Source organism: Accipiter gentilis, chromosome 24 (assembly GCF_929443795.1).
Source record: "Accipiter gentilis chromosome 24, bAccGen1.1, whole genome shotgun sequence".
Classification (NCBI taxonomy): Eukaryota; Metazoa; Chordata; class Aves; order Accipitriformes; family Accipitridae; genus Astur; species Astur gentilis.
In genome coordinates, this window is record NC_064903.1 from 1,282,142 (window position 1) to 1,301,915 (window position 19,774).

General features: G+C 49.8%; 1 protein-coding gene across 12 annotated transcripts in view; it reads left to right on the forward strand.

The window, feature by feature from the left end:
• The first annotated feature begins 3,667 nt into the window (after positions 1 to 3,667).
• The window catches only part of LOC126050063 (H(+)/Cl(-) exchange transporter 5), a 42,668-nt gene continuing 26,561 nt past the window's right edge, over positions 3,668 to 19,774 (forward strand). The window contains exons 1-3 of one of the 12 annotated variants that reach the window (XM_049827428.1): positions 3,668 to 3,783; positions 4,275 to 4,348; positions 6,844 to 7,036. Coding sequence is in view for 4 of the 12 variants with exons in the window: in XM_049827423.1 (XP_049683380.1) it covers positions 17,248 to 17,293 (46 nt within the window). In the remaining 8 variants the exon portion in view is untranslated. Of the gene's footprint in view, positions 3,784 to 3,846; positions 4,349 to 4,419; positions 4,702 to 6,843; positions 7,037 to 15,338; positions 15,432 to 17,164; positions 17,294 to 17,442; positions 17,817 to 19,774 lie in introns of those variants that run through there. The other 11 variants (XM_049827430.1, XM_049827431.1, XM_049827424.1 and 8 more) reach the window with 11 other exon arrangements.

Genomic DNA, 19,774 nt, shown 5'->3' on the forward strand with positions numbered 1-19,774 from the left:
TTTCTTACTTCTGGTGAAGCTCCTGGGCAAGCGGTGTAGAAAACAATGGGCAGGAAATCAGGGATGGGGTCTGCCTTCCCAGTCCCTGCAGCTCTGCCCATGGAGTGTCTGCAAGTACCTCCAGGTCTGAGTTTCTCTTCCCAAAGCTCCTCCACAGAGCAGCCCAGACACCACAGCAGCGCTTGTCACTGTCGGGATGAGCAGGACAGCGGTGGAGTGGAGCAGAACCCTCTCCTTCCCTCTCTTCCCCAGCCCCACAGCCCTGCTCCTCCCTCCCAAAGACCATTGCTTTGCAGAAAGTCTGTTTTCTGCTGAGGATTTCAAGTTGCACCTCCCCATCCTGTTTGTTTCTGATTCTTCCAGGCCTTTGCACGCTATGCAAATGTGAAAAAAATTGTTGATTTTACAGGGGGAAAAAAAAGAGAAGTTCATTTAATGGGAATGTCCCACAGGAGCTGGACATGGGGCTGCTCTGGGGAGTCCTGAGGGCAAGGACCAACTCTGTGGGGCACACAGGATTTCCCAGACCGGGGGACAATAACTTGGAGAAGGGGACCAGAAAGGGATCAAACCAGCAAGCAGGGCAGGAGAGACCCACTCGCTGCTGCCATGTGTGCTGGCAGGGGACGGGTTCTCACCATCCCTAGGGAGGGACGTGTTGCCCGTCTGCCCCTCTCCATCAGCCCTGATGCCTGGAGCACGGAGTGGGGAGGAAGGTGGAAGGCCAAATCCAGCAGCTCCTGCTCCTGCTCCTGCTCCTGGAGGGGGGCTGAGAGCACAGCCCAGCTCCGTGCACGTCTAAAGGGTGGGAGCACCACACTGTGCACAAGGATGTGGTGGGGCTGGCTGCATCCAGCAGAACTGCCTGGGGCTGAGGCCAGAGGAGCTGGGGCTCATTTCTTGGCATTAATCCCCTGGGGAGCCTGGATGAGCTATGTCATCACAGAGAAGATCAGATGAACTTTATCTTCGCTTGATCAGGACTTGAGGCAGGGTCTTCCTCTTCTGAAGGATCTTTACTTCCATGGCATGATGCTAGTGCCATCTTCTAGGGTCACCGTTATGGTAAAACTAAGGTGTCTCTTCTCCCACGTCCTGAAAAAGGGAGCGTTGCCAGCCCCACTGTGACGTTCACCCTCCTTGCTACCTCTCCTGGTGGGACACAGGAGGTCCGAGGGTAACAGGGCATTGGTGAAGCCTTTCAATGAAGAGATGTAGGGCCATCTTCCCACGTGCCATCTGAGGAGACGTTCCTCAGGGAAACGAGCACATCTGTGCAGCATCTGTGCATCTCCATCCGAGCAGGAGCTGGGAGCTCTCAGAGACTCCCCAGCTCAGTGAACCGCTGTTCCCGGGACAAGGGAGAGCCGGGGTCTTGGATCCTGCCCTGCCCTGATCCTCTCATGCCTGCAGGGCTGTCTACTGCCAGACTCAGCCTCAGGAACGAGACAGGTCCTTGCTCCTCTTCCAGCATCATCATCCCACCACGTCCTCAGCACGGCTCCGTGCTTTTCTGGGTTGTCTCCCAGCAGGGACCAGCCACGCTTCCAGGCCCAGAGAATAAACTAGGCAGATTTTGAGCCAGTCTCCATCGGAGGAGAAGATGACTCCAAGGCCACCAAGGGATACCCAGGGACCTCAAGCACGGTGCTCCTGGTTGGCGGTGTGCTCTGCCTGGCCGGGCAGCTCCTGCCCGCAGCATTGCTGCCCTCTAGTGCTGCCAGTATGCCCACTACTGCCTGTCCCCAGGCTAACTGGTGGTAGACTGGGAGGTGGGCTCTGATGGTGGGGCTGCATTGGTGGGGGCTGGCTCTTTCTGGGGGGCATGACCCATAACTGCCCCAGCTGCTGCTCCGAGGAGCTTGGTGCTGCTGAGGATGCTCATGAACCGTGTGTGTGGGGAAATCCCCATTACGACTGTGAGTCCTCCATCAAAGTGCTTGGCCCATGGACACGGGTGGGAAGAAGGGAAACTGAGGCACTGTGGGTCTCCCTCCTCCCCAGCTCACGCAGCAGCTCAGTGCTCTGTTCTGATGGTGCCCCCAGTTTGGCATGAGGGGGTTTATGGGGAGGGTTCAGGCAGAGACCAGTGCGTGCAGCCAAACCTGGGGGGGTCTGGGCTGGGGGGGAGCTGGGTTTAGCCCCCAGAGCCCTGAGGTGCCCATCTGGTGGGGCTTGGGTGGGCAGAAGTGGAGGGGTGCTGTGTTTAGGATGGTTTTAGGACTGCCTTTTCTCTTCCAGACTTGTCTGCTTTGGGGGGCGGGAGGGATGGAGCCTTCTGGGGAGCAGGGAGAACCACCAGCCCCCTCCTCTGCCCTGGCTCAGGGGGTCCGGTGCTGGCCTGGGGCAGGCTGTTGTCAGCGGGGTTGTCCTCTGCGGCCATGCCACAAGCCGAGCAGACCTTGGGTAAAAAGTTGTGTTTTCCCGACATTGAGCCCTTGTTTTAAACCTACCTTTCTTCCGTCTTATGTATTTTCTGCCCCAATGGACCCTCCCCGGGTCCAGCTGGCTCCCCTTCAGCATGGCACGGAAAGCAGGGATGGGGGCACCGAGGCAAGCGAGCCGGTGCCGAGGGACAGGTTGTCTGCAAGTCACAGAAAGCACTAACATCTTTTGTGAGTATTTAATTAATTGGGAGGGACAAGTATTCCTGGAGCTGGAAATTTTCCCATTCCTGTGGGCATTTTCCTGCAGGCTTCCCATCACAGTCGGATTTTGGGAGGCTGGAAAGTGCCCCTTCATGTATAAGGATGTGTTTTTCAGCTGGGCGCGTTTAGGGAGAGAAACTCCTCCGTGTCGCCCCGACTCTGCCACGGTGGCCAGGGGAAAGGGTGGGTGAGGGAAGGGGGGACACTTATTTTTAAGACCAGGTGAAAAACATCCCGCCACAAGCAGTTTGGCAGCAGCGATGTCCCAGCCTGGGGTTGGGTGGTGTCGGATGAGCTGAGGTCAGGGAAAAGCAAGAGATATTGGGGTCGGGTCCAGCCCTTCTCACCTACAGGGTGGGATTTTTCCCAAGGGTTTCAGCATGGGGGGGGGGGGGGGGGGGGTCCCAGCATGGGCGGGGTCCCGGTGGGGCTCATGGTGGAGGGCAGAGCATCTCTCCAGGACCCTTGGGACCCCCAGCCCGGCTGGGGGAGATGGGGGTGAGCGATAGCGGGGGTTAGCAATGGGAAGGGGGGAGTCCGTGGTGGTGGTGGGGTGTCTCTGCTGGGGAGGCTGGTGATGAGGGAGTCAGTGATGGGGGTCTGCAATGGCAGGGGGACAGCAGCAATGGGGGGGGGGGGGTGTCAGCGATGGGGAGTCTCTGCTGGTGGGTCAGCGATGGGGGGGGTCTTCGGTGGGGTGGGCCAACAATGTGGGGGGGCAGCGATGGGGAGGCCAGAGATGAGGGTGGTGAGTGTTCGGGGAGTCTGGGGGGGGGGGGGGGGCGGGCAGGGTGGAGGTGCGATTCGCGCTATGGCCTCACACAGGAGACCCCCACCACCGCTCCTTACAGAACGAGGAGCGTACCGCTTTAAGAACCCGGCGCCCACACTCAAGATGGCGCCGACGAGGCGCGCCCCGTCCTTCAACAGCGCAGCAGCGCGCCTGCGCACAAGCCCTGCCCCGGAGGGCGGGGCGACGTGCCGTCACGTGGGCGCCCCGGCCCCGCCCCGCAGTGGGTGGAGCCGCCCCCTCGCGCAGGTGCAGCGGCCGCGGGGCCGGGGCCGGGGCCGGGGCCGGGCTGGGGCTCGGCCTCAGCGGCGGGGGTCGGCGGAGCGGGAGCCTGGAGCGGCGGAGGTACGGGGCGAGGGGCCGGGGGAGGCGGGGTGGGTCGTCCCCGAGGTAGCTGTGGGGCTGAGGTGTTTGGGCGGGAGGGGAGGAGGTGTGGGGCGGCCGTGGGGCCGGGCCTGTGGCCGCCCGTCCCCCCTCTTCGCCCCCTTTTTCTCCTTTTTTCTCTCTTTTTCTCCCCCTCCTTCTCCCCTGTGTTAGGCGATGATGCCCTTGGTCTCGGGGCGGGGAGGGACGCGGATGTCGCAGCTGGAGGCGGGAAGCAGGAGCTTTGGCAAAAGCTGGCGTGGGAAGTTGAAGAGAATCGCGAAATGGGAGAATTCCTGGATCCCCGGGTCGGGCGGGGATGTTCTCCACGAAGCTTGACAGGAGTCCAGCGTCTGGAGCGCCTGCAGCCCCGCCGACGCTTACCCCCACCCCGGTTTAGCGCTGGGGAAGGCTGTGTGTGTGTCCTGGCCGCCTTTTCTTGCCTGAGCAAGTCGCTCTTTCTCTTCCAGCAGCTCCGAGAAGCATCAGACCGAAGGCAGGAGCAGCTGACCCTTGGGAGAAGGTACCGATGCCGCTTGTTGGATGGGTAAATGATCCTCTCGTCGTCGCGATTGACCTCTCTTGTGGGTGAACTCTGGTGCTGAGAGCCGAGGACCGGGATCGGGCAGCATACGGTGATGTGATGAGCTGCTGGGAGGGCACATCACCCGCATTCCTTTCTGTCTGCCGCTGATGGAGCGCGTGTGGGCAGAGCTGGTGTCCCTCCGTTTGTTTGGGTGCTCAAGGAAAATTCCCATCTGAAGGAGCCTCCAGGAATAGATGGGGCGAGAAATAGGGCAGCCAGAGTTTGGGAATCCTTTAGCACAACGTGTGTTACCAGCCTCTGGGTGTTGTGAGCTTTCATTAGTCCAAGTTTTAAAGCCTTCGTTAATCTTGAAGGTTGTACCTCTTTTTTTTTTTTTCTTTTGCAGCAAGAATGAAAGGAATGATTTAGCTTTTTACACTTGTGCAGAGCAGGTGTTTGTGAAATGCACGCTTCATAATTTTCCCAGTGTTGGTGGTTCTGTTCTGGGCTCCTGGTGGCCATGGGGCAGGAGTGTGAGCACCAGCACCTGGGAGGCAATGGGGACATGTGGCTGGCAGACACTGCTGCGCCTCTGACTCCCTTTGTTCCCAGAAGAACTTGAAAACAGGATTATTTTTGGTTTTGAGATACTGTTTGAATGATGGTTGTATAAAGTAGTGAATTGTTTTTCATTCTTCGGGATGCAACGGCCAAATAATCTTGCTGGCCGGAGCTGGAGCCTTGCTGAGCTCCTCCTTTCTGAAATGGCCTGCCACCCTCTGCACGGTTATAGGTGAAGGTCTGTGGTATATGACCTTCAACTTGGTTGCACCAAAATATCTTTTGAGGTTTGGATTTGGTTTGCCCTGGGTTTTGTGGCGTTGTCACTAACAGTTGTTCTCTGCTCACCAGTAAGCTGACATGCTTTGGGAGCAGCACCCAAACAAAAGTGGGTTTTTTTTAATGGAGTTGTGTTGTCCCTGCACCTTCTCACACCCCCCTGTACGCCACACACACTTGAAAACATAACAGCAAATTTCCTTTGGTCTCCCTGTAGACTTGTGACTCATGACCTACAGGTCATGATCTTCAGCTACCAGAAAGCTGCAGAAGTTAGAAAATCACCATGGGCCCTAAAATACCAAAGCTCATTTCTCTTTTCTCCTGCTGTGTTTTGTTAGAGGTTCTTGGGAAGTTGTGCCACACAGACATACTTTTCTTTTTTCTCGTGTCCCTTGCCATACAGCTGTGCTGCTGCTTTCTGCTGCCGTGTGCTCTTGGTAACCCTATTGCATTTCAGGACTGGGTAACACTGCGAGGCAAGATTTTCTTTTCATGTAAATACTTTCCTTCGGTTGTTCTCCAGCATTGTTTTGTCCGATTCGCATTCGATCTGGTTTGTTAAAAAAAAAAAACAAAAAAAAAAACCATGACACTGGTAATTGAGTAAGAAATGTGGCTGTAACACCAATATTTCAGGAAATATCTGTTAATGATACGTTATTCTTTCTGCTGTAGATGTCTTGGCAAGGCAAAAAGCCAGTTGTGCAATTGTCGCGTTGCAGCGTGCAATTAGAACATGGAGTCGCTTGCTTTCTGGATAAAGGGCTGCTCTTCACGAACAACTGGTTTAATGGGAGGAATTGTGGGGCGGGCTCTTAGGTCGGCAGCTGTTACTGTCATACGAGCTGGTGGCGACAGGGTTCAGCAGAAGGGTTTAAATAATCAGGGAAGCCTGACAGTGCAGGGGGACAGTGGCTCTGGTGTGGGACAGTGGTGGGTGGCTTCATGCTTGAGGAGGGTCTTCTGCTGCTGAGATGGCTGGATAAATCTCCTGCAGCACCTAGGCTTGTGCTGCTGCTGCCTAGATTTAGTATAGGGATTCTAAGTGCAGGGTAATGTACACAAATTTTCTTTTTGTACCTGGGAATAGCATTTTCAAGGACGTGTCTGTGCGGTGGTGGTGGCATCCTCCCCTCAGATCGAGCTGCTTGCTGCAGCTCCGTGGGCTCTCAAGGCTCGCCTGCTGCTTCTGCTCCTTTGCCCTGCGCCTTTACCCACCTCCTCCTTCCCCAACACTAACATTATTCCTTTCCCTATGCCACAGTTCCTCATTTCCTTCTTCCATCCTTGGTGTGGAAGGTGACACCAGCTGTGACTCCAGCTGGATCTGGTCACTAGTGAAGAAAGGCAAACCTCCCCCCCAGATTCCTCACCTTGAGCATGCTTACATAGGGCTAGAGTTCATCTGTATGATATCACAAGTCATTTGGGTGTTTAGCGGGTGGGTGAAGTCTGACTGGCTGGCTGGCGCCCCAGACTGTGTGCACAGCCAGGTGAGGGCTGGCAGTGGCTGACATTGCCATCATCTGGTCTTAGACTCGTCCAGCGGGTTTGGGAGTTTGGATTCCGGTCTGAGTGCAGAATTGACAGCGTGGGTTTGAATATTTATGTGCATCTTGCATCATGCTTTTAATTATTCCTGCTGGAATAACAACTGGCTCTTTTTTATGCAGCACAGCTTCACGTGCAGTTGTTGCTGAAGGACTGCGAGCCCTGGTTTTGGAAGACCCTTTTCTGAATGAGTCCCTTGAGCGTGGAAACCCACCTGCCTCCTCAGTGTGGCTTGGGCAGCATCCGAAGGCAGAGCAGATGAGGGGCCTTGGTGAGCCAGCCGCGTGAGAGGCACCAGGCACCGCTTCAGCCAAGGTAACCCTGGGCACTTTCCATGTCTGCTTGATAGGAGAAGCTACAAAACCAGATGATTTGGACTTCTGTGGTGCTGCATACCTATCGCTGTCACGCTGCAGATGTTTGTCTCATGCTTTTGATTTGAGGCCAGTGCTTGGATACTGTGAAGTGGTGCAAAACCACTGTGACTAGTGTTTCAGGACTTGCTGTGGTACTGCTGGTGGTGTTTTGTAGTTGTTCCCTTTCGGCACAGCTGTGTCGTGGAAGGTGGGATGTTGGATGTGTGGCCCTGCATCCTTAGGGTGAAACCGTCGAGGGTTTCCTTGGCGGCCATTCATTTCTCAAGGCTGAGGAATGGTTGAGACTGTCTCCAGGGAAGGAGGCTGTTGCAGCACCCTGTTGTTATCTGGAGAAGAAAGAAGTCGTTGTGCTGTAGGGCAGAGTCAGGTCATGTCCAGGACAGAGCAGACTGCTGGGGAAGCTCCTTCTGTCTGTGTACGGCTCTTTTTTGGTCAAACTTCAGCAGCCAACTGACTGAACTTTGGATTTGTCTGTGTAGTGGACATAGATGTGCTTTAGTCAGAAGAAGAGATGCTACAGGCGTGCTTGGGTAATAGAGTTAGGGGAGATGAGAATACCCGGACGAGCACTTTGGTCAGATAGAGGCAACCGGTGGCTTTTTGGGGGGTGGAAGATTTTCATCATATCCCTGACTTTCATCTTAATAGTCCTTTTGCCTCCTCATGGGTTTTTGCTTTAAGCAGAAAATTCTCAAGAAATTTAAGAACTGTAGTGAGACCTACACAGGGTATGTAAAATTACTGTGATTTTTTTTTTTTCTTCTTCTTTAGTGACACCTGCTACAATAGCACTTTTTAAAAAGTTTTCAATAAAAGAAGTACTGCTGCAGTCAGCAGCAGTCCATTTCTGCTCTTCTTTGAGACAGTTAGGACCATAATTGATAAAAGGAAAATCCTTTTTGTGTTTGTATAGTGTCCATGATCTCTTAAGTGCTGCATGACAGTAAATGGAATGGTTGCTGATGAAATGTATGTGCAGTTGCATTTTCCAGAACGCTTTATAGCAAACAGCATGGAAGGTGTCCATTAACAGAGGGTCTGAAACCTGCGTTGTGATGCTGCTGCCTGCTGTGGATGAGGCCAGCGTGCCGCTGCTGAGGCTTGACTCCCTGGTGCTTCCTGAGAACCTGGCTGGAAATTAAGTAGAGGGTCAGGCTGCTGATTTCAGTGGCTGTAGCTGCTTTACTCTCTAGCCAAATTTCACTTTTCCCAAAGGGGATAAGGAAACCTCTTTGTATTTTGAGGGCGCTGGTGTCGTGGGTAGCTACAGAACATTTGGACACTGAAACGTTGCAGCTTCTGCTGTTGGAGGGTGGAAGGTGAGCTATTGAATGTGTGTCCTGATTTTGTAGGAGGCTGAACCATCTGTAGAAATTCATTGAGTCCTGAGAGCTGCTTCAATGTTGCAGTCAGCGAGTTAGCCCTGTTGTTTGTGTGCCAGCTTGTTCTAGTTCAATGGGATGGGTTTCAGACCTTTTGGACTGCAATTCAGTACTTCCAACATGCCAACACTTGGGACCTAGCTGCTTCATAGCATTTGGTGTGTGCCAGTTTTAATTCTCACTGCAGTTTAGCAGCGTATCTTTGGATCGTTAACGCCACCTCCCTGGGGAAGCTTAGCAGCAGTTCTTGCCAGGGCTCCGTTCTCCTCCCGTAACCCCCTTACCATCGTGACAGGGGAGGCTTTCCAGAGGCTTTTCTCACCAAGGATTTTGTGCAAGTTGGGTGCTTTATGTTCTCTTTGTGCCTCAGAAAATCCCCAGTTAAGACTGTTGTAGCCTATATTTCAGTAATTTGGGTGTTTTCTACCTTATCAAGCAAGAAGCAGAACTGCAGTCTCCCCAGAATAAGTCTTAACCAAATACCACGTAATGCTGTTTGAATTTCAGAGTGTGCTGTGAAGTGTCTCTTAAAAACAAAAAGATAAGGTACTCTGCTGGAAGAGATACAGTACTTGGCACTTAACAAAAGTATGAAATGACAGGTTTCCAGCTGAAACTTGATGCAAGCCTGAAACTAAACTGGACTATAAAATACAGTTGGAAATATTTGTTGAAATCTTGCTACTGTAGCCACAATGGTCCTTATTCTTTACAAAAAAAAAAAAAAAAGGGGGGGGAAAAAGGAAAGGAAAAGAGGAAAAAAGTGGTGGTGTTTGAGGAGAGATGATATTTTATCAGTGGTTGTTTGGCTTTTTTTTGTCTGACACAGTTTTAGGCATAAACATTAGATCTGAAGGACTTCAGCTCTGTAACAGCAAATTCTTGTCCTTTTTTGAATTCCAGTAAAATAACTAAATGTAACAGATATGGAAAGAATGGGATAATTGTAAGTCATGTAATCCAAAAGTGAAGATCCTCTGTGTTAGTGTTGTACAGCTGGTGGTTACAGTGTATGAATAGCATGTGACTATGAGGAGTTACATTTTTAACCTGAAAAGTGGAAATGAGTTTACAAAACACTAGTTCTGTGGCTGCAGTAACTTATTTTAGTTGTGAAGTAGAAAATTATCTGTACCTTTAATAAATTGACTTACTTTCTTGTTTGCCCTATCAGGGTAAACACGAAAGGACCAGTATTTAAAAACACTGCTGTCCAGCAAGTTGTTCTGCGTGGGATGTGAAACTGTCTCGTGTATTGTGGCACAGGGGACCCGCGTGAGTGCCGAGTGTCTGTGGGTGTTGCTGTGAACCATGGGTGAATACAGCTGCAGAGCACTGGCAGTGTGTTGTTTGAGGAGGTGTGCTGCTTGGGTGACTGTGCAGTGATGTATTTTTGGGAATGGGGGAGAGAATATAAGCCTCTTGCTAGACTAGTTCTTGGGATCTGCCTGTTAGAATATCAGGAATCTCATTTAAGAAACATTACTGAGCCTTGAAGTGTGTCTGGGTTTAAACAAGGCTGGCACGTATACTCCCTGTGCTTCCCTACCATAAAGTGGAAAAAGAACGCTTTATATAAAAACCACACTTGGCCAGTGCTATTGGTTTTCATGCTGCCTTGAAGACTTTTCTGTATTAAGATCATCTTATCTTGCATCCAAGTCATTTTTCCACTTGATTTTGGGGCGTATGTGCTGTGGCTGGTTTGATATGCTGCTGTGAACCGCCGGGTGTTACACCGTGCCGGACTGAAGCTGCAGGTCGCGGGGCTGGTCCTTCTGGAGCTCGTCACGGGGAGAGGATGGAAGGGGGTCCTGCAGCCTTCGGCCGCTTGAGCGCCTTCGCTGCCACATGTCTGGGAGCCCCTGACTCCTCTCCACTTCTCGTCAGCATGAACTTCAGCTGCAGCTCCTAGAGGATAGTCTGTGGCCATCTCACCTTGGAAACTGTCATGCAAGAAGAAGCCTACCTCCTTAACAAAAACGGGACCCATAGGGATGTTCTGCTTCCTAGAGCTCTCCTAGGGAAGAAGTTGGCCGTGAGGACAGCTTTGGCTGTGATTCAGTTTAAGACTAGAGATTTTGGCAGGAGGTGGCTTTAGAGTCTTCATCCAAGATTTTGATGTTTTCAGGTTGAAAACCATGTCAGATCTGTTCTTAATGATGAAGTAGTCTCCATGATGAAAACCACCTGCATTTATTCTGGCTATTTCACTCTGAGTCATGTGTTAATCACACTCTTCCCATTTGCATTGGGAAGGCTGGATGGATGGAGTGACATCTGGCTGTATGTTGTTGAAGATTTGCTAACCTGAGGATGGCCTGTAAACATTTTGGACTCATCACTTACCAGCTACACAGGCACGTATTAGAAACAAGGCTCTAGCTCAGCCGATGTTCCTACACAGAGCTGTGCTAGTTGACCAGTTTCACCAGCCTGAATCTCCAAAGAGGGTGGTAATGGCAGAGAAGCTGTCGGTTGTGTTTAGTATGGAAACTGCTGTAAATAACTAAATTTAGTCTGAAAAATACAGAAAGCTTAAAAACCAGTAGCAACCCTCCCTTAACTGCCTGTTGCATGGCACAATCACAAACTGACTGTAAATTTGGTCTTTTGCATTTTCAAGTTAGGCTGCTTTTTGCCAAAACATTAACCTGAAAAGAAGCAGGAAGCGTTTGTGAAGAGGCTCTTGGGTAGCAGTGTCTGAGCTAAGACTGTGGCTTTTTAACTGAAAGTTAAAATGGAAACTACAAAAAATTTAGGAGGAAAAAAACCAACCAAGCAAAAGCAAGGCAGTCTGACTTTCATCTTGGCACTTACTGTGTTTCTATATGATGAAGCATCTTTAAAAAAGCAGGGATTTCTGGAGAAAAGCACTGAAATGTCCGTGATCCCGGTAAACATGCAAGTCAGGCTGCTTTGATCTGAACCTCTAGCAAAGCTACAATAGAGGTAATATTGTACAAGAGGATAAAACCAAACTGTTCGAGAAAGCCAGGTGACTAAATGGCAGGTGAGCCTGGACCTGATTGCTGTCCAAGGCTCGTGGTCAGCATCACAAGAGGGATGCAAATCAGTGTCATTTGGTAACGTGGACAGTGATTGTGCAGGGCTTGGACTGGCGTTGCTGTGGGTCCTCTCTCGAATCACGGCTGGCTTATGCTAGACATGTCTCCATGGGTTGGAAGCAGAGGTGTCTAGCCTGGGAGGAAAGATAAGTAGCATGTAACTTTGGAAACAGGAGCAGATATTGGGAAATCCAAGATGTAGTCTGTCCCTCTAAATAGGCCAGTTATTTGAAGCATCACAGATGCTTGCTCCAGTGAAACAGGAAAGAATCAAACCCTCCGAGAAGAGCGGCGTGGCTGTTCCGAGGAACGTTAGGGTCGCTCTAGCTGTGTGCATCTCTTCCCATGCTCATCCTCAGGTGTCTGCAGGTGGGGGAGGCATGCCTTGCTCTGCATCTCCCGTACACCGGCGTACCAGCTTTTCTGTCCTTTCCTGCCTCCCACATAGCTGTTTGCTTCCAACAGCCATTACCTGTATGGACGCAGCTTGTTGGTATAGTCAACTGGAGGGAAAAAAAAAGGCAATATCAACAAAAATGTTTAAATGGGAGTTTACTGCTTTAGGGGTGGGGGTGGGTGGTTTGAGAGCTGTGGTTGCATATCAATAATTGTCAAGAAGAACTCCTTCTTGGCTTTAAGGAGGCAGAGCAAGGTGGCATAACAAACCAAAAAGATGCTATCTGTTGGAAACGTAATCCACTTTCAACCTGCAAGCAGTTGTAGGAAGTTGTAGGACTGCTTTTGCTTCTGAATTCCCCTTCAAAATCATCTTCAAATGACAGGGAAAGCCCTGAAGGTAAGAAAGGATCTGTGTGGGTTGGGGAGCTAACACTGCCTTGCCAGTGACTGCTTAGAAACCTGTTTACACACTGAATTTGTAGGAAATGTGAATACTGCGTACAGGTCGGTGCCCGCTGTTGGTGCATTCACTTCCCCTGGCCTGTGCCTCACTTTTTTGTGCACAGAAACTTGCTGCTAACTCCTCTCTGTGGAAGAGCTTTCCCTGTCGCTGTCTTCTGTCATTGTAAGAAATTTTTAATGGGAATTTGCCCCCAGCCAAAACAGGACCTGGTTTGGCAGAGGTGATTTAGCAACCTAACAATTGGTAAGTCCTGTAAGGCTGTAAACAGTCTTGTTTGCTTACTGTTGAATGTGACTTGGCTTGTTTTAGCACAATCCCTTAAAACTGTACCCAATGTGATTAATATTGCAAAGAACTGGGGCACGCCCAGGAAGAGGGAGGGAGAAGGAGGTTTCCTGGAGAAGCCAATTGATGAAGCAGATAACTGGGAGGAAGTAACTAAGAAAATATGTTTCTAATAATGAGTTGTGATTTACTGGTGCTACCAGTGACAGCTGAGCTGAATTTGTGCTCAGAAATGCTTCTTTTAGCTTTTGAAGGACTGACTCCGGTCTTGAATGGGGCCAGCAGTGCCTTTGGTTGCATCCGTGTGCTCACCACATTGCGCTGCCGGAGTACCTCATCTTGGTCAGTACCTGCTTTGAGTCGTGCCTGGGGCTATGGCTGTGGCTGTGCAAAAGCTCCCAGTGTGGTTTTAGGATGGGGAACATGAACACAGCAGTCCATTTCTGGAATTTATTTCATTTCAGCAAGAAAGACTGTTTTGAGTGAACCCATGCGGTGTGAATTACCCCTAACGCTAGCCTGGACCCACAGGTCCCTATCATGCAAGTAGTTCAAAACCAACAACTTCTTGCCATTTCTGCAAGAAATAACTAAGCTTTTTCCCCATTTCATGGATGGAGACACCAAAGCAGGTGGTATGACTTAGCTGAAACCACAAGTTGCTTTGATGGATGGAGATACAGCCCTGTGGCTGTTGGTTCCTGGTCTAAAGTCCTGCCGTGCCTGCGCGACCTTGTCTCAAAACGTTTTGTTGCTTATTGGTACCACAGGGTGCAACAGCAGGCTTCGTCGGAAAGGAAAGCACGGTGCAGGAGCGAGAGAAAATCAGCTGTTTCCTTAAAGCCCTTTGTTCGTGGGGTGACTCTCTGGAGCAGATCTTCTCCAGGACTTTGACCTCCCTCTGCTCCTTTCCGTCTCTTGCCTTCTCCGCAACCCACGAGGTCCATGTGCGGCAGGCAGGCGGCTGGGCCAGCTCAGGCTCTATAATAGCACTAATGAGCCTGGGCACTTTGTGGATAGCCTTAGCTTTTGTTCTCCTACTTGATTTTCATTTAAATGTGCATGTGTCCAGGGATTAGGAGCAGCAATGCACAGTGTTTATGCCTTTGGTGACTGTCAAAACTTTTCTCACAAATACCAGTTTTAGAAAGTTGTACAAGGCCTTTACCAAGGTATATGCCTTCCAAGTACTGATGGGGAAAAACTAGTTATGAATTGGTGTAGAAGTTGGGGTGGAACAACTCTGTGCTTCCTTGATTGCGGTCTGAGTAACGAGGTCTTTATCATCACAAGACACAGCACCGTCTTCTCATTGGATCTGCTAGAAATAAATAGTGATTGTTTTCAGTGATCAGAACAGTTCAAAGCTGTTAAAACTTCTTGCATTGTAGGTGTTAAGTGTTTTCATGCTTATTGTATGGAAAACACCATGAAAAAGGTCTTTGTCTGCTTGTTCTTCTCTTTCCTCCTCTTCCTCCAGGAAAACCAACATAAAATCTACCCCAGTCTGTGCTGTCAAGCAAACCCAAGGTGCTTTCCTGCAGTGTGCCTTATGTTTTGATTCCCTAAAGTCTTCTGACCAGCTCTGTGTAGCTGATGTGAGCTGTGGAAATTCCTGGTAAAGCAGGAGAAATGGGCTGCTTTTTTTCGTATTTCTAGAAATCCCTTCTATGTAAAGCATCTGCAGCAGCAAACCATTTCTTTAATTGGTGGTGGATGATTGTGGGGGATTTTTAATCTAATAAAAAAACCACTGGAACATCTTGTTTCTGGAGGTATATTTTTCTGGCAAGTATATGTGATTCTATTAGCAGAGCTCCCAGAAATAAGGTTTTATTCAGAAGCTGAGCGTAGTTACTCACTAGCTGAGGATGAAATCAGCTGTGGTTGATGTTTGCCTCCACTCAAGTTTTCCACTGTACTGGGCTGAGTGGCATAAGCTATGTGGAATGATGAATTATTCAAGAGGAGGTGATACTAACACGGACTTAAGGCCATCAGCTGTTAAGTGTCTGTGTGCCTGTCAGTGCATAGGCATCTCCGGGTGGCAGTGAATCCTTTAACACGCTGTATCAGCCCCATGTACAAAAGTGCCGAGCAAACCTGAAAAGTCGCAGGATTTGTACGCTGCTTTCTGGCATTACCTGGTGAAACGTGACGGTGTGTGTTACCTTGCTGGAAGGATGTCAGACCAGAGCATGGAATACCGTCTCCCTGGGGCCTGTGTGAGTACGTGTCAAGGAACAACAAAAGAACCCCAAACAAGCCCTAAAACAATTCAAGTCTTTGTGTTCGGCTTATGTTGGTAGAGTTCCCAGTTTCTCTAAAACCATCTATTGTTCCAGACCAGCGTGGCTGTACAGCCCTTGCTTAATGCAAACAGCTCGCCCGGTGTTTGTTTGCCTTTGCTCAAGCGGCCGCTGAGGACAGGGTGCTGCGTGGAGTTGTGGGCTGGAGCGGCAGACTCCCACCAGCCGGGTCAGCCTTGTCCCGGGGCAGGCAGGGCTCCGTGCCCCTGCTCCAGCCCGAGAGGGACAACTTCTCCAGTTCCCTGCTCCTGTGCTAGTGCTGGACTGGGGCAGCCCCGGACCCCGCCTTGGCCATCCCAGGAAAGGAGCCGTCCTCTCCTACGGGGAGAGGAGGGGAGTGGGAGAAGCGGACTGATGCTCGAGGATGAAACGGTTGTCTGCTCTTTGGAGGAGAAACGGGCAGGTGGACAGTGAGAAGTGAATGTAGGTAAATAAATGCTTTTATGACCATGCACTTAAAATGCAATGGGAAAAGGCATATTGACAATCTTAACTGAGCCACTAAACCCTTCTGTTAAATGATTATGTGCAGTTTGTGAAACCAAGCCATTGCTAATAGCAACATGTCTGAGAACGTTTCATTTTTCTCTGAAGATATTTGTGTGTCACGTACTGCACCTGAAGGGGACTTAAAGGTGATGTAAAAAATCCTCTCGGTTATCAGCTCACCTGTTGTAGTTTCATCTGTACAGAAGGGGAGACTGGTTGTAGTCACTTCAGACAGCACAGGGAATTGGAGGGAGGAATGACTTGGAAAAATAGCATTGTCTCTTCTATGAGGCAGGTGTTTACGGTCATCTCTGTTGTACCCTGCCTTTGCCTGCAATTGCTGCCCGGTGTTGTCTTTTTGTAGGCACTGTAGCTGAAGAAAGTGCAAGAAGCAGATGTGGAGCTCTTCTGAGATTGCTGCCTCCAACTTTGTGTGTGTGGTGGTTTGATTTTTAGCAGTTAAAGAGGAGATTACAGTTGGGGTTTTTTGGGGGGTGGTTTGGTGTTTTTTGTTTTGTGGGGTTTTTTTGTTTTGTTTAAGATCGGTACCCAGCCCTCTTGCAATTCATTTGAAGTCTGCACGTCAAGCCTGGACCTGGCAGGGTTACATGTTTCGTGGGCTGGAATACAGTGAAATCCAAACCAGCTCACTTAGTTTACAAGCAGACTGAAGTTTCTTTCTTGTGGAGTAACCTCTGCTCTGGAAGAGAAATGTTTTTTTTTTGTTAATGACAATGTGAGTCTCTGGAGTGATAATGTTGCAGGAAAGCCTTGCTCTGCTGGCTCCCAGCCAGGTACCAGGAGTATTGACATAATGGCTAAATGATATATTTTTCTCTCCTTTCTTCTGTTGTTTTCAGTTACAATTGGCTTATTCAATTTTTTTTTTTTCTTATTTGTGTACCTTTGGATCTGGTAATTGTGGGAAGGGATGTGCTTGCCCCTGTGGGGATGGGGAGGAGGAACTGCCCCGAACTATCAAAGCTCGGCTTAGATTTGCTGATCTCCGAAAAAAAAAAAAAAAAAGCAGTCTTGTGATCTGGGCTTTGGTTTTTCACATGAAATAGCCACTAGGTGGTAAGCTCGCTCCTTCCCCCGCAGCAGCAATGACTGATGAAGGCGGCTGGTCAGGATTACTCCCTGCTCCTTTTCGAGTTGTATTCTCCTGGTGCGATGTCTTTGTGGTGCTGGTGGAGCCGGAGCCGAGCCTTCCATCCGACGACAGGGACGGCGGAAAAATGGTGCGGGAACTTTTACCCTCTGACTTGGAAAGCATTGAACCCGCGTGCTGGAAGGGCTGCTCCGAGCCCCCATGTCGCTGGCCGGTGGAGGCAAGCATGGTGGTGGCAGTGGTGGTGGTGGTGGTGGTGCTGGAGCTCACCGGTGCTATGGCTCACCAGTCCCGCTCCTCTGGCTGCAGAGAGGAACGCGGCGCTGGGATGGGTGCTGGGGGGAGCAGATCGCTGGGTGTGCTGGCGATGTCGAAGTCCGAAATGGGAAGAAGAGCCTGCAACGCTCAGCGTCGATCGGAAAGCACCGCGAGGGCTGAAGCTGGGGCTGGGTTCGCTCCGCGGGACGGCAGCGGGGTTGCTCCGGCTTCCTGGTGGCGAGTGCCGTCATCTGAGTCACTTCCAGGCGTCGGGGGGCCGACCCCGTCGGGTTTTGCTTCGTTGCTTCCCTTTGCTTGACTGTGATGGGTAAAGCCAGGATGGTCTAAAAAGGCAGAGGAGGTGAACGGGAGCAGCTGGAGGAGGATGGCTTCTTGCTCGCGCGAGCGTTGGTTGTGCCAGGAGCCCTTGGGTACGTACGGCTGCTGGGGGGGGTGTCCCGGAGCGTGCCCATGGCCTGGTGGGAAAGAAGGAGCCGTAGCCCGATGAAGTATTGCAGTAAATTAACTACATGGATAAGCATGAGAACAGTCTGGTTTTGGGTTGTTTTGGTTTTTTGGGTTTTTTTTGGTGCACATGGTTTGCCTGGAAAGGCATTGCTTGCCCGTAGAGGGAGTGTTCTTGTAAGAAAAAGTGACTTAAGCCTGTATCTCCAGGGTCTGCTTCAGGACTTGGGAGAGAAGCCATCACTGAATTATCGTTTTCTGTGTCCTTTTTGTGCTGCATGCATGCTGGGTGTTGCCTGGGCTCTGCTGCGACTGGAAGGTGGTGTGCTTGTTGGCTTGGTTTTGTTTTTTTAAGCTGTAAATGAGAGCAAACTTGGGGATGGATTGTGGGGAGCAGGAGGTGACATTGCTCTAATTTTCAAACAGGGACTTCTGTCTGCCTATGCTGGCAGCGCCGTGCCTTCTGTCAGCTGAGGGACTCAGCCTCTGGTAGGGCTACGAATTTATGCTTTTTGTGCAAAGCAAATATGTGAATACAGACATATTTTAAACGTCCCCTCCCACATATATATACGAACACACACACAGAGTCTTATTGGAAAATACCTATAAAACTGTGTTATGCTGCAGACAAGCCCTGCAACACCCAAGCAGTTTCTTTAGTTCTTTGCTGGGATGAGACGTGCCATTCCTGTCTCCTGGGCTGAGAGCTGGCATCCACTGTGCTCCCTGGAAGCAGCTTACTGGAGGTGCACTGCAGCGCTTTAATGAAATTAAATTATTTTGATTGCTAGCTGGCAAATAATGACTTTGAATTCCTCAGTTTCCTCCTGCCTTTGGTTCTCTGTGTGTGCTGATGGAAGACTGCAGCCTGCACCATCTCTGTGCTTTCAGAGTGTGCTAAAAGCGTTGCCGCTGGCAGGGCAGCGTGCAGCAGCTCACGTGCCTTCCCGAACACCCAGTTGCCCTCGGCCAGAGCTCAGCACTCTCTTTACTGGTGTATTCTGCACCAGTTTAATGAGTAAACAGGGCTTAAATGTTAAGTAACATTGTGTTCCACAGAGCAAGGCTGAGTAAAGAGCCCAGTGCGTCACTTTGTACAATGCCAAGACTTTTTTTGTGTGGTGTGGTGGCTTTTTTTTTTTTGTAATAGGAAGTGCTTTCTGCAGAGTGTGTAATTCATACTGCTTGCAAATGCTGGCTGACTTTCTCCTTTCCTGAAATAAGGCTGAGCTGCATATTTGGTTCCTCTATAATTCTCTTGAAAAATATGTATGTTTGCAAGAGAAAAGCGAACATGGGCTATCATCTCATTGAGATGAAGATTCCCACTTTCAGGTTGCAAGAGCTGTTTTTGAGGCTGAGACCTTATTATGTTTATATATGTTTTTAGCTTAGTTTATGATTATGTTTTCAGAGCTTGTGCTTTCATAGTTTGTCTGCCATCTTAGAGAAGAACAGGAGAGACAACAGGTCTTGTGTCATGGTCTGGCATGACCAGCTCCTTGAGACAACCAGGTTCAGTAGGAGGTCAAGGATACTTAATTAAAATTATTTATGAAGTTTAATAGCACACTTCCAGATTGCATTTTGCAGCTTCATGTGCGGGTGGTTAAGAATCGTTGTTCACTTGGGTTGTTTTGATAGTTTGCCTACATCTCAGAGAAGGACAGGTAGGTGAGCCTGGAACATCTGGAGATCATCACAGCCACATTTCTGCTGCGAGGATCCTTCCTCCCTGATGGACTTTGCACAACGCTGTGGCAGTAAATACAAGGACATCGTGGGAGGTGAAATGGTCAAAAAAAGAAAAAAAGTCATTGCAAACCTGTTGAGAGCACATGTGGACATTATTTAGAAAATACATCAGCAGATGTCACTTGTCTTGTCCAACATGGTGTTGACCTTAGTAATTTTTTACCTGCTGTTAGAGAGGATTTCTAATTGCTCTGTCTGGTAGTGACCAGCAGATAGAAATTGTTTCACAGTCTTTGTGGGAAATATAAAGGAGAAAAAGGAAGGACCTTGAGAAGCTTTTAAGACCAAGAACTTAGAAATATAATTGGTTTTCTATAGAGAAAAACATTATCCGAGCCATTCAGGCTGCTGTTGTGTTTGAGATCATAGTCGGATTACCCAAGTGCAAGCCATGGCAGCGGGTGACACGGGACAGTGCACCTGAGCTATGGGCAGGTGAGATGGGGGCTGTTTCTAGTTTTTGGGATGGTTGCTTGCAGTTTGTCGGTCTCATTGCCTCGATTAAGCCTGTCTCATGGCTGGCAGCTGGTCATTCAAAGTCCAGTTTGAGCCCTTTTCCAGCAGGCAGTGGACTGAGGAATAGAGGATATGTGTGTTGGATCCCTTATTATAGAAGGATTTTCCTCTGTGGGGCTTGGCTTGGCCGTGTGAAGTTTTCTAAACTTGTTGTCTTTTAAGAACCTGGGCAC